The sequence below is a fragment of the Eriocheir sinensis genome, chromosome 50, assembly GCF_024679095.1.
Source record: "Eriocheir sinensis breed Jianghai 21 chromosome 50, ASM2467909v1, whole genome shotgun sequence".
In the NCBI taxonomy this organism is placed as follows: domain Eukaryota; kingdom Metazoa; phylum Arthropoda; class Malacostraca; order Decapoda; family Varunidae; genus Eriocheir; species Eriocheir sinensis.
In genome coordinates, this window is record NC_066558.1 from 1,424,495 (window position 1) to 1,438,762 (window position 14,268).

A 14,268-nucleotide genomic window follows, 5' to 3' on the forward strand; every position below is an offset into this window, starting at 1 on the left:
TTTTTCTACGGGAGCGATGAAGGGAGACATTACGAAAAGGTGCGTCTTATAAACCGGATCCAAACAAAGGAATTAACCGAGGAAACTTTAATCTAATTCCACCGCTTAAAACAAGACCCCCAAAACGCTTAATTACAGTACGATTGGAGTTGTTTTTCTACGGGAGCGATGAAGGGAGACATTACGAAAAGGTGAATCTTATAAACCGGATCCAAACAAAGGAATTAACCGAGGAAACTTTAATCTAATTCCACCGCTTAAAATGAGACCCCAAACGCTTAATTACAGTATGATTGGAGTTGTTTTTCTACGGGAGCGATGAAGGGAGACATTACGAAAAGGTGCGTCTTATACACCGAACCCATGAACGAAAGAAATCGAGGGATATTATAACTTGATTCCACCACTTAAAACGAGTCCCCCAAACGCTTAATTACAGTATGATTGGAGTTGTTTTTCTACGGGAGCGATGAAGGGAGACATTACGGAAAGGTGCATCTTATAAACCGGATCCAAACAAAGGAATTAACCGAGGAAACTTTAATCTAATTCCACCGCTTAAAATGAGACCCCCAAACGCTAAATTACAGTACGATTGGAGTTGTTTTTCTACGGAGCGATGAAGGGAGACATTACGAAAAGGTGCATCTTATAAACCGGATCCAAACAAAGGAATTAACCGAGGAAACTTTAATCTAATTCCACCGCTTAAAACGAGACCCCCAAAACGCTTATTACAGTACGGTTGTAGTTATATTCCGCTTAGATTCGCTTTTTTCACATTTGTTACCTTATTTTATGCCTTTGAACTGACTCCTCTGATGTAAAAAAAATAATAATAAAAAAAAAAAACTTCGACAAGACAAGTGACCTCATCGCAATGGTAGCCACGATGAGGAGGAGGAATATTACGCCTATGATCAGGATTCTCACGCCAAAGGGAAGACTAAAGATTAATACTGCGAGCTAATCTTCGACACACGACAAACGAACGAACAAACAAACTACATCACCACACACGAGTCGGAAGATTCAGGGATGGCTTACGTAACTACAAAGGTGTTTACGTTATGGTGGTTTTGTCTATGTATAAGGCGTTTGGTTCGTTCTAAGTTACGAGAAGCGGCGTCAGGCATCACCACCACTACGATATCGATACAGCGACTTCGTATGATCAACAGCGTTTGTCTTGGGTTGACCAGCTAATAATAAACAAAGGAGTGATATTATGCGTGACCCAAGATTCCCAAGACGTCACAGTTCCTTTGTATTAACAGCGCGCTTGTCTCCAGCTGACCAGTTATTAAAAAAACAAAATCGATACAGCGACTTCGTATGATCAACAGCGTTTGTCTTGGGTTGACCAGCTAATAATAAACAAAGGAGTGATATTACGCGTGACCCAAGATTCCCCAGGCGTCACAGTTCCTTTGTATTAACAGCGCGCTTGTCTCCAGCTGACCAGTTATTAAAAAACAAAATCAATACTGCGACTTCGTATGATCAACAGCGTTTGTCTTGGGTTGACCTGCTAATAAAAAACAAAGGAGTGATATTACGCGTGACCCAAGATTCCCCAGGCGTCACAGTTCCTTCGTATTAACAGCGCGCTTGTCTCCGGCTGACCAGTTATTAAAAAAACAAAATCGATACAGCGACTTCGTATGATCAACAGCGTTCGTCTTGGGTTGACCAGCTAATAATAAACAAAGGAGTGATATTACGCGTGACCCAAGATTCCCCAGGCGTCACAGTTCCTTTGTGTTAACAGCGCGCTTGTCTCCAGCTGACCAGTTATTAAAAGAACAAAATCAATACTGCGACTTCGTATAAACAGCGCGTTCGTCTTGGGTTGACCAGCTAATAAAAAAACAAAAACAAAAAAAACAAGTGATATTACGCATGACCCAAGATTCCCCAGGCGTCACAGTTCCTTTGTATTAACAGCGCGCTTGTCTTCGGCTGACCATCTATTAAAGAACAAAAAACAACTGATATTACGCGTGACCCAAGATTCCCAAAGCGTCACAGTTCCTTTGTATTAACAGCGCGCTTGTCTTCGGCTGACCATCTATTAAAAAACAAAAAAACAACTGATATTACACGTGACCCAAGATTCCCAATGCGTCACAGTTTCTTTGTATTAACAGCGCGCTTGTCTTCGCTTGACCATCTGTTAAAAAACAAAGAAAGAGTTATATTACGCACACTTGAGATTTCCAAAGCGTCAACTCTGTTCCCTAAGACTTCCAAGGCATCAGGAACATGGCGCATATGACTTACAAAGTGTCTATAAACTTCCAAAGCGTCAACTCTGTTCCCTAAGACTTCCAAGGCCTCAGGAACATGGCGCGTATGACTTACAAAGTGTCTATAAACTTCCAAAGCGTCAATTCTGTACTCTAAGACTTCCAAGGCCTCAGTTTCATGGCGTATATAATTTAGTGTCTATAAATTTCCAAGGCGTCAATTCTGTACTCTAAGACTTCCAAGGGATGAGTTTCGTGGCTTATAAGATTTACGAAGTGCTAGTTCCGTTGCTTATAGACCTACGAGGTGTCAGGTATGTTGGCTATCAGATTTCCGAGGCCTCAGTTCCATGGCCTTATAAGACTTACAAGGCATCAGTTCTGTGGCCTATAGATTAACATAGCGTTAAGTTTCGTGGGCTATAAGACTCAAGAGACCTCAGTTCCATGGCCTTATAAGACTTACAAGGCATCAGTTCTGTGGCCTATAGATTAACATAGCGTAAGTTTCGTAGGCTATAAGACTCAAGAGACCTCAGTTCCATGGCCTTAGAAGACTTACAAGGCATCAGTTCTGTGGCCTATAGATTAACATAGCGTAAGTTTCGTGGGGTATAAGACTCAAGAGACCTCAGTTCCATGGCCTTAGAAGACTTACAAGGCATCAGTTCTGTGGCCTATAGATTAACATAGCGTAAGTTTCGTGGGCTATAAGACTCAAGAGACCTCAGTTCCATGGCCTTATAAGACTTACAAGGCATTAGTTCTGTGGCCTATAGATTAACATAGCGTAAGTTTCATGGGCTATAAGACTCAAGAGACCTCAGTTCCATGGCCTTATAAGACTTACAAGGCATCAGTTCTGTGGCCTATAGATTAACATAGCGTAAGTTTCGTGGGCTATAAGACTCAAGAGACCTCAGTTCCATGGCCTTATAAGATTACAAGGCATCAGTTCTGTGGCCTATAGATTAACATAGCGTAAGTTTCGTGGGCTATAAGACTCAAGAGACCTCAGTTCCATGGCCTTATAAGATTACAAGACATCAGTTCTGTGGCCTATAGATTAACATAGCGTAAGTTTCGTGGGCTATAAGACTCAAGAGACCTCAGTTCCATGGCCTTATAAGACTTCGTTCAGTTCTGTGGCCTATAGATTAACATAGCGTAAGTTTCATGGGGTATAAGACTCAAGAGACCTCAGTTCCATGGCCTTATAAGATTACAAGACATCAGTTCTGTGGCCTATAGATTAACATAGCGTAAGTTTCGTGGGCTATAAGACTCAAGAGACCTCAGTTCCATGGCCTTATAAGACTTACAAGACATCAGTTCAGTGGCCTATAAGACTTCAAAAATGTTCAGTTATATGGCCTAAGACTTGCATGGTGTTAGTTTTGCGGCCTATAAGACTTACGAATTGTTGGTTCCATTGCCCATAAGACTTAACATGGCATTAGTTTACATTTGCTATAACTTCCGAGGCGTTAAATTGCGTTGCCGAAGGTTTCCAGTGATGTTAGTTTACATTTCCTATGAGAGTTAACGTTTCCTAAAAGACTTCCAGCGGCGTTAGTTTACATTTCCTATACGACTTAACGAAGCATCAATTTACATTTCCTATAAGACATTCAGCGTCATCACATCACATTTCCCATAAGACTTAACGACGCATCAATTTACATTTCTTAATACTACAATGGAATGTTCTGAGTCTACCCTTCACATACTAAACTAGGGTGCGTGAGTGCGTCAGTCTGCGCATCTTCCTTCTCACCCGCGATGCTTGAGTCCAACGCACCACCACCCGCCCCTACCACGCCCAAGACAGTGCTATGCCACCACCTTGCAGCGCACAGCATCAACGGGAACTTATGTATATTGAAAGAAAACGTGTCCTGAACTACCTTTGCGCTCATGTCGTGGAAATGTGGATATGTGAAACTGGGGAGACTTTCTACGATTGTTTGTATATATATTTAGTCTTGGGAAATGACGGAATTCTAGAAAATGGAGCGTGGTATGTCCTGAAACTCCTGAAACTGTGACTATGTGAAACTGGGGAAACTTTCTACGATTGTTTGTATATATATTTAGTCTTGGGAAATGACGGAATTCTAGAAAATGGAGCGTGGTATGTCCTGAAACTCCTGAAACTGTGACTATGTGGAGGAAACTTTCTACGATTGTTTGTATATATATTTAGTCTTGGGAAATAACGGAATTCTAGAAAATGGAGCGTGGTATGTCCTGAAACTCCTGAAACTGTGACTATGTGAAATGGAGGAAACATTCTACGATTGTTTGTATATATATTTGAACTTGGGAAACGATCAAGTTCTAGTAAATGAAACGTGGTATGTCCTGAAACTCCTGAAACTGTGACTATGTGAAATGGGGGAAACTTTCTACGATTGTTTGTATATATATTTAGTCTTGAGAAATGACGGAATTCTAGAAAATGGAACGTGGTATGTCCTGAAACTCCTGAAACTGTGACTATGTGGAGGAAACTTTCTACGATTGTTTGTATATATATTTGAACTTGGGAAACGATCAAATTCTAGAAAATGAAACGTGGTACGTCCTGAAACTCCTGAAACTGTGAATTGGGAAACTTGAGTGCATGTTTTTTATTTGTTTTTGGGTTCTGGAAAGGGATGAAAATGTCAACTTATACTAAAAAGAAATGTGATTGTCCTGAACTATATTTGCACTGACTTCTGAAACTCCTACGACAATACGAAACAGGGAAACTTGAGTGCATGCTTTATTTGTATTTAGGGTCATGAAAGGGCTGAAAATGTTGACCTAAATTAAAAAGAAATGTGATTGTCCTGAACTATATTTGCACTGATTCCTGAAACTCCTACGACAATACGAAACAGGGAAACTTGAGTGCATGCTTTATTTGTATTTAGGGTCATGAAAGGGCTGAAAATGTTGACCTAAATTAAAAAGAAAAGTGGATTATCCTGAACTATATTTGCATTGATTCCTGAAACTCCTACGACAATACGAAACAGGGAAACTTAAGTGCATGATTTATTTATATTTATGGTCTAGAAAGGGCTGTATAGACTTGGGAAATGATCGAATACCAAAAAATGATATGTGTGCAATGTCTGAAACTATCGAAACTATGAATATATGAAGCAGGGAAATCTTACATGCTTCTTTTTATATGTTTTTACGTTATAGAAAGGATTCACTCGGCTTGGGTTGTTCGTTTATTAAAAAGAAACGGGTACTCTCCTGAAACTCCTGAAATGACGGATATACGAAACTTTGTGCATATTATTATTCTAGTGTTTTATTAGCAAGCGGAAAGAGTGAAACTGTCGACTTGGGAGATATAACCGTATGTCCAAGAAACTGAACATGTCTATCGTTCCGAAACTCGAAACTACACACATGAAACGGGGGGAAACTGCGAATATATGACTCTACCCTTTTATTAGCAAGTGGAAAGGGTGAAACTGTCGACTTGGGAGATATAACCAATGTCCAAGAAACTGAACATATCCACTGTCCCGAAACTCGAAACTACACACATGAAACGAGGGGAAAATGCGAATATATGAAACTTTATGCATAATATTACTCTACCCTTTTATTAGCAAGTGGAAAGGGTGAAACTGTCGACTTGGGAGAAATAACCATATGTCCAAGAAACTGAACATGTCCATCGTCCCGAAACTCGAAACTACACATGAAACAGGGTAAACCGTGCATGTTTTTATTTGCTTTTCATGTTCTAGAAAGGGACTCGGGAATGACAACAAACCTCGGCAAACAGGAGACTGAGAAAACACACGAAAAGCTAAAATTCGGTCGATAATGAAAATAAACTCCGTCAGCCCAACAGACACACAGACCACAGCCATACACCCCCACAGACATCTACAGACAAGCGTACAGACAGTCTTCCACCCCTAGACAGATGCAAAGTGAGTTACGGAGACCCACAAGATGATTACTATGGGGTCTTAATGCATTGCTAGGCTAGATGACTTTGCGTTCTAACTGATCGGCTGTGGTGTGTGTGTGTGTGTGTGTGTGTGTAACAGGTAGTGCGCGTATAATCAGACGGGGGATGAGAACGACACCAAAAATCATGCTTATCGGAAACACCGGAAATCGAAAGTTAAGTTACACGTTCCACGACACCGAATTTTGCCGCCACACAAGGTAAGGTTCGGCTACACGGGGAACGGGGAGTCTTAAGCTACACGGGAATACTAGAAATTAACCACCACGACATTGCTTAATTCTGAGGGTTAGAATCGACGGCTTATAATCTACACTTCATCGCATAACTGGGGTAGAATTTACGTAACTCTAGGGAAGAAATGGGAGCTGATAGCCGACTCCTCCTCGTAAAACTTGGTGAATTAGAACTGGTGTGACACTGGAGGAAGAAATGACCGCTTACAAACTACTTTCCTCATAAAACTGGGGTGGAATTTATGTAGCTTTAAGGAAGAAATGGGGGCTTAAAACCAACTCTTCCTCGTAAAACTTGGTGAATTAGAACTGATGTGACACAGAGGAAGAAATGTCAGCTTACAAACTACTGTCCTCATAAAACTGGGGTGGATTTTACGTAACTCTAGGGAAGAAATGGGGGCTTAAAACCGACTCTTCCTCGTAAAACTGGAGTAAGAAATGACCGCTTACGAACAACACTCATCGCATAACTGGGGTGGATTTTACGTAACTCTAGGGAAGAAATGGAGGCTTATAACAGACTCCTCCTCGTAAAACTTGGTGAATTAGAACTGGTGTGACACTGGAGTAAGAAATGACAGCTTACGAACAACACTCATCGCATAACTGGGGTGGATTTTACGTAACTCTAGGGAAGAAATGGAGGCTTATAACAGACTCCTCCTCGTAAAACTTGGTGAATTAGAACTGGTGTGACACTGGAGGAAGAAATGACAGCTTACAAACTACTTTCCTCATAAAACTGGGGTGGATTTTACGTAACTCTAGGGAAGAAATGGGGGCTTAAAACCGACTCTTCCTCGTAAAACTGGAGTAAGAAATGACCGCTTACGAACAACACTCATCGCATAACTAGGGTGGATTTTACGTAACTCTAGGGAAGAAATGGAGGCTTATAACAGACTCCTCCTCGTAAAACTTGGTGAATTAGAACTGGTGTGACACTGAAGGAAGAAATGACAGCTTACAAACTACTTTCCTCATAAAACTGGGGTGGAATTTACGTAACTCTAGGGAAGAAATGGAGGCTTATAACAGACTCCTCCTCGTAAAACTTGGTGAATTAGAACTGGTGTGACACTGGAGGAAGAAATGACAGCTTACAAACTACTTTCCTCATAAAACTGGGGTGAATTTACATAACTTTAAAACTGACTTCATCAAAAAACTTGGTGAATTAGAACTTGTGTGAGACTGGAGGAAGAAACGACAGCTTATGAACTACTCTCCTCGTAAAACTGGGGAAATATCGAGAGCTTACAACCTACGTATCGTCACCGAACACTCTCCTAAGCTTACGGGGGTTTACGAAGGGTACGAGTATGCATGCCAACAGGTCCAAGGAAGCCAAGATACGTTTGTGCGAGTTTGGCACTTGTCGTAATGTAAGTCGCTTTCGAGTGCCGTACAATTGCCAAAAAACAGTGGAATTGGGGACACACGAACTTATGCATGAGGTGGTTTGACACTTGGGTTTTTATATCGAAAAAGGAAGGTTCTAATACTATAAAATGTTATATATGTATGTTTCGTAACCTATTAGTTGCTTTCACACGCCTTTACGGTTGCCGAAGAGTGAAATTGAGGACACATGAATCTAAGAATGGGATAGATTTTCAACTTCTATTATCTAACATCGAAAAAGTGAGGTTCTGATGCTATGTAACTAAACTCCGTCGTCTGTTCAAGTCTCGATTATAGGAATTATGAGGTGGATTTCGACTCTTCTATAATATAACATCGAAAAATTGAGGTTCTGACACTACTTAACTAAACTCCGTCGTCTGTTCAAGTCTCGATTATAGGAATTATGAGGTGGATTTTGACCCTTCTATAATATAACATCGAAAAAGTGAGGTTCTGACACTACTTAACTAATCTCCGTCATCTGTTCAAGTCTCGATTATAGGAATTATGAGGTGGATTTCGACCCTTCTATAATATAACATTGAAAAATTGAGGTTCTGACACTACTTAACTAAACTCCGTCATCTGTTCAAGTCTCGATTATAGGAATTATGAGGTGGATTTCGACCCTTCTATAATATAACATTGAAAAATTGAGGTTCTGACACTATGTAACTAATCTCCGTCATCTGTTCAAGTCTCGATTATAGGAATTATGAGGTGGATTTTGACTCTTCTATAATATAACACTGAAAAATTGAGGTTCTGATGCTACGTAACTAAACTCCGTCGTCTGTTCAAGTCTCGATTATAGGAATTATGAGGTGGATTTCGACTCTTCTATAATATAACATTGAAAAATTGAGGTTCTGACACTACTTAACTAAACTCCATCGTCTGTTCTATAATATAACATCGAAAACTTGAGGTTCTGACGCTACTTAACTAAACTCTGTCGTCTGTTCAAGTCTTGGTTATAGGATTTACGAGGCAGTTTTAGATTTTCCTATAATTTGACATCGAGAAAGTGAGGTTCTGATGCTATGGAACTAGAATCTGCCGTCTGTTCAAGTCTCAATTCAGGAAACACGAAATTATGAGATGATTCAACATTTCTGAAACTCAACATCCACAAAGTTAAGTTCGTAATGATATGAACTTAAGTTTGTTGTCTGTTTGCGAGTCTCAGTTCAGGTGATCCGATATTATGAAGCCGACTTGACACTCTTGAAATACGACATCCACAAAGTTAGGTTCGTAATGATATAAAACTTAACTCTGTCGTCCGTTTCCGAGTCTCAATTCAGGAGATCCGATATTATTTAGCTGGTTTGACACTCTTGAAAACGACATCTACAAAGTTAGGTTCGTAATGCTGTAAAACCTAACTCTGTCCGTTTCCGAGTCTCAATTCAGGACATACGATATTATGTAGCTGGTTTGACACTCTTGAAAACGACATCTACAAAGTTAGGTTCGTAATGCTATAAAACCTAACTCTGTCCGTTTACGAGTCTCAATTCAGGACATCCGATATTATTTAGCTGGTTTGACACTTTTGAAAACGACATCTACAAAGTTAGGTTCGTAATGGTATAAAACCTAACTCTGTCTGTTTACGAGTCTCAATTCAGGGCATCCGATATTATTTAGCTGGTTTGACACTCTTGAAAACGACATCCACAAAGTTAGGTTCGTAATGCTATAAAACCTAACTCTGTCTGTTTCCGAGTCTCAATTCAGGAGATCCGATATTATTTAGCTGGTTTGACACTCTTGAAAACGACATCTACAGAGTTAGGTTCGTAATGGTATAAAACCTAACTCTGTCCGTTTACGAGTCTCAATTCAGGAGATCCGATATTATTTAGCTGGTTTGACACTCTTGAAAACGACATCTACAGAGTTAGGTTCGTAATGCTATAAAACCTAACTCTGTCCGTTTACGAGTCTCAATTCAGGACATCCGATATTATTTAGCTGGTTTGACACTTCTGAAAAACGATGTCCACAAAGTTAAGTTCGTAATGATATGAACTTAACTCTGTCGTCCGTTTCCAAGTCTCAATTCAGGACACTCGATATTATTTATGTTCGACACTTCAAATTTAACATCCATAAGGTTCGTAACACCACTACGCAAACTTCATCGTATAACTGGGGTAGAATTTACAAAGCTCTAGGGTAGAAATGAGGAGCTTCTAATCTACTCTTCATCGTAAAACTCGGTGAATTTGACCCGATGTGACACTGGAGGAAGAAATGCCTAAAATTCACCATCTATATATATGTATCTCCATCAGTTTCAATACGCTTCCGATTGTACTTCATATCACGTCAAAAACTCTCTCTCCGCTAGCTATGAACCAACACCAAAAAGTGGATGCTAGAATTCAAGTCCACCAACACACGACATGCAACACCTAACACACACACATTGAACTCTTTATCACGAGAGGGAACAGGAACGGAGGGGGGCTAATATCGAACCTCCAACAATCATTTAAGTAGGAATCTGTGGTCGCGTCGCTGGGCTAACCGCGTGTCATGGCCGATCGCGGAAGGGGGAAAAATAACCCACGTGAAGACTGTTACGTATGCGAGTGGGCGATTTCGTAGACTGTGAGAAGACGAGAGGTTGCGACGGACGAGTTAGCTCCGTCATAGAGTGAGTAAACATTGACAGCTCTTGCCTATACATCCCTTGGGCCTGACGACACATTATGGCCATTCTCAGACACATAGAATGAAGCCATAGCATGTGGTCCTTACGATGTGAATGGCCCTTACACACCACATCACTGAGGTCTTATGATGTTGTGGCCACTTTCGTAAACATGATGAACCACTAAGTATGGCCCTTAAGATATGAATGGCCCTTGAAATGCTACATCTCTAGGGTCATATGATGTTCTGTGGCCACTTTCGTAAACACATGAAGAAGATGAAACGTGTCAGTCCCTAAAGACATGAATGATTCTTGAGATGAGCGAAACGGCCGCTCGGAAACGCATGAAAAACCTTGAACATGTCAAACTGAGAATCATTGCCTGGCTGTCACTCAAGTCAGGTTAGGTTAAGTTAGTGGTACAAGTGGTCAAGTCTGGGTTCCTGGCCTAACCTGACGGCAGACGGGTGGTGAATGTCAACCCACGGCGGAGGAATAAAGAAAAGTACCTCCGCCTGTAACACGTACGCTAAACAGTGGCAAGGGATAGGCTAGCGGAACACAGCTATCGGCGTTGATTGAAGGAGTTAATCAACGTCGACTTCTGAGGTTACGGCGGGGACTCCAGTCTTCGGCGCGATCGTAGAAGCAGAGGAGGTCAGTCAGGACACACGGCTGCCCCGCCACACACGACACCAGGCAAGGAGATGGACCCAGGGCGCGTGACGAACCAAGACGAACCTCCGCGGCCCATCTAGTCCTCATTGTGGAAGCGTCTTTCTCCGCAGTCCGGGATGTAGAACGGGTTGGTGTAGGTGAAGGCGTGGAAGGCGTCAGGGTCCAGGTGCTCCATAATCTTCTTGTCCGTCGGGGAGAACTCCAGGCGGGCGTTACGGAACACGGGGTCAAAGTTTTCGCCCAGCCGCGGATTGCCCTGTGGAGAGATGTCACCATGGGGGCCGGGCCGAGGCACCCCCCAGGCACCCACTCCCCTACGGTTAGTGCCCCCCGCTGCCTCCTAGCCTAAAACCAGTGCCAGTGACGATTGTGTGGTGGCACGTCGAGGCTCCCAGGACAGTGACGAGACAGAGGGTGACAGAAGGGAGTGAGAGAGGGACGGGAGGGAAACAGGAAATAAGGGAGTGACAGACAGACTAAATGAAGGGAGAAAGGGAGGTGGGAAGCAGAAATACAAGCCTGATAGCAATGAAATAAAGGAGAAACAGAGAGGAGAGTGCGACAAGGAGTGGTAAAGGGAAAACAAAAGAATAATGGGATTGAAATAAGAGTATTGGAGAGACTACAGGAAACAGAGGCACAGGAAGGAAGGAGGGAAGGAGGACAAAATAGAGTAAAGATGGACAGATGAGAAGGAAGGAGAGGAAAACAGAACTAAGGAATGAGGGACAGAGGAAAGGAAGGGGAGGAGGAAGAGGAGAGGGGAAAATAAAAAGCACAGGAAGGAAGGAAGGAAGGAAGGAAGGAAGGAGGACAAAATAGAGTAAAGATGGACAGATGAGAAGGAAGGAGAGGAAAACAGAACTAAGGAATGAGGGACAGAGGAAAGGAAGGGGAGGAAGAAGTTGAGAGGGGAAAATAAAAAGCACAGGAAGGAAGGAAGGAAGGAGGAAGGAGGACAAAATAGAGTAAAGATGGACAGATGAGAAGGAAGGAGAGGAAAACAGAACTAAGGAATGAGGGAGAGAGGAAAGAAAAGGGAAAATAAAAAGCTGCTTGGCGTAGAAATATAGGAAAATTAGGGCATTAGATGAAGAAGAAAAGAAGAATTAAAATAAGTTGATAAGGAGGAGATAAAAGCTGCCTGTGACGTTGGGTAATAGTAATGAGGACTAGATAGCAAAATAAAAGGGTGCTTGGTATTACAAATGATGTGCCTCGTAACAGAAGCTTAAGGGCCGAGTCACACATGAACGGTTCAGCGATACGGTTCATTGCGGATTGAATTTTGGCGTCTCTGTGCGGACTGTTACGGATAGTGGAGGATTATGGTGGATGGATATATGTTTCATTATCCACGACGAACCATATCGCTGAACCGCGTATGTGTGACCCCAGCTGAATGGTGCTTAGCGTAAAAAATGCTGAAAGATTAAACAAAAAAGGGTGCTGGATTATATTAGGAGAGATAACTTAACCATAGGTGCTTATAATGAAGAAAATAATAATAATACCGAGCGTTTGTTGTTAAAAAGGAAAAGAAACAGAAAAACTTAATTCCGGAACAAAATTATGGCTATTATTGGTGTAGGGGAATGGCCGAGGAAGGGAGGACTTGTGATATGGCCATGGATATATTACTGGCAATACTGTGTGACTTAAATAAAAATAAAGAAAGAAAGAAATAAGGAGGTTCGATATAAAGAAAACAAAGCTCTGGAAATCATAAAACCCAATAAGATGAAAAAGATGAAAAATGAGAAATAAAAATGAAAAAAATATAATTGATTAAAAAATGAAAACAATGAAAATGAAAAATACAAATAATGAAAAAACAAAAAAAAAAAAAAAAATGAAATGAAAAATAATGAAAAAAAAATATAAACAATGAAAACAAAACATGAAAACTGAAGAAAACAAATAAAATAAAACAACACAAAACAGCAGATAAAAAACAGGAATAAAAAACAAAACAAAAAAAAAAAACATCTGACATCACACAAACAAAAGCGTCCTTAATATAAAAAAATACACCTCCTTCACACACCACTAAAACATCCTTCCTTAGCCCCACAAAGCCTAGTATAATAAGCTACACACTCTACTATTATCATAAACATCACTAAACATCTCGCTAAGTAAATATATGTAAGTCATTAGGAAGTATTTTTTGAGTCAAGGGAAACAGGGTACCATGTTGACAGCATAGACACAATATACAGAGGTTGGAAAATAAGTCCCCATAGGAAATAGATTTGTACATAGTGACATATTTTCCGGCCTTGCGAACACCAGAGTTTCTTTTTTCCATCTTCTTTTTCTATCGTTTTTGAACACCAGACAGTTTCCTCTCAATCTCCTTCTCTATATTCTTCTTTATTTTCATACTTTCATTTAATATCCATGCTCCCTCTCTGCACACTCAATCCTGCTGCTCCCAACTCTCTCGCTCCAAAACCCCCTCTCTGCACACTCAATCCTGCTGCTCCCAACTCTCTCGCTCCAAAACTCCCTCTCTGCACACTCAATCCAGCTACTTCCAACTCTCTCGCTCCAAAACTCCCTCTCTGCACACTCAATCCTGCCGCTCCCAACTCTCTCGCTCCAAAACCCCCTCTCTGCACACTCAATCCTGCTGCTCCCAACTCTCTCGCTCCAATACTCCCTCTCTGCACACTCAATCAAGCTGCTCCCAACTCTCTCGCTCCAAAACCCCCTCTCTGCACACTCAATCCTGCTACTCCCAACTCTCGCTCCAATACTGCCTCTCTGCACATTCAATCCTACTATCCCTTCTATTCTTGAGTCATGGTACTGAGCCCATGGAAACTGCCTGGTGGTCGTAACGCAAGAAAACATTACCAGCTCTGACGTCACACAACAGGTGGAGACAGACGGTGGACAGTTTTAATTTACACAGAAAACGTGTCTGATTTTGGCGATCGTAAGACAGGAAAACTAATCAGCTCTTAAGTCACATAGCAGATGGAGAACAGACAGATGGAATTTATACAGAAAACGAGTCTGGAAGAACAT

At 41.3% G+C, this 14,268-nt stretch overlaps 1 protein-coding gene and 4 long non-coding RNA genes across 31 annotated transcripts in view; 2 read left to right on the forward strand and 3 right to left on the reverse strand.

The window, feature by feature from the left end:
* The window catches only part of LOC126982142 (uncharacterized), a 28,869-nt gene extending 28,314 nt beyond the window's left edge, over positions 1–555 (reverse strand). The window contains exon 1 of one of the 2 annotated variants that reach the window (XR_007734628.1): positions 428–555. This is a non-coding gene — a long non-coding RNA (uncharacterized LOC126982142). Of the gene's footprint in view, positions 1–126 lie in introns of both variants that reach the window. The other variant, XR_007734627.1, reaches the window with a different exon arrangement.
* LOC126982146 (uncharacterized) lies at positions 193–1,378 on the forward strand. The gene is made up of 2 exons (XR_007734659.1): positions 193–341; positions 643–1,378. It is a non-coding gene; the product is annotated as an uncharacterized LOC126982146 (long non-coding RNA).
* A 102-nt stretch (positions 1,379–1,480) lies between these two features.
* On the reverse strand, positions 1,481–5,332 carry LOC126982143 (uncharacterized). 9 transcript variants are annotated; one of them, XR_007734634.1, is made up of 3 exons: positions 3,544–3,674; positions 1,694–3,262; positions 1,481–1,528 (listed from the first exon to the last, which is right to left on the reverse strand). It is a non-coding gene; the product is annotated as an uncharacterized LOC126982143 (long non-coding RNA). The 9 variants fall into 9 exon arrangements; XR_007734642.1 differs by having other exon boundaries at positions 1,504–2,613; positions 2,712–3,262; XR_007734637.1 differs by having other exon boundaries at positions 1,505–2,590; positions 2,688–3,262.
* Positions 5,333–6,899: 1,567 nt separating this feature from the next.
* LOC126982145 (uncharacterized) lies at positions 6,900–9,945 on the forward strand. Of its 16 annotated transcripts, none has more exons than XR_007734658.1 (4): positions 6,900–7,046; positions 7,294–8,294; positions 8,399–9,687; positions 9,797–9,929. It is a non-coding gene; the product is annotated as an uncharacterized LOC126982145 (long non-coding RNA). The 16 variants fall into 16 exon arrangements; XR_007734645.1 differs by lacking the exon at positions 6,900–7,046 and having other exon boundaries at positions 8,146–8,294; positions 8,399–9,469; positions 9,579–9,687; XR_007734643.1 differs by lacking the exon at positions 6,900–7,046 and having other exon boundaries at positions 8,146–8,294; positions 8,399–9,251; positions 9,361–9,687.
* Positions 9,946–11,298: 1,353 nt separating this feature from the next.
* LOC126982141 (protein kinase C, brain isozyme-like) overlaps positions 11,299–14,268 on the reverse strand; it is a 92,042-nt gene continuing 89,072 nt past the window's right edge. For all 3 annotated transcript variants that reach the window (XM_050833993.1, XM_050833991.1, XM_050833992.1), the window contains exon 14: positions 11,299–11,488. In XM_050833993.1, coding sequence (XP_050689950.1) covers positions 11,309–11,488 — 180 coding nt within the window. In that variant the 3' untranslated portion in view covers positions 11,299–11,308. The remainder of the gene's footprint in view (positions 11,489–14,268) is intronic.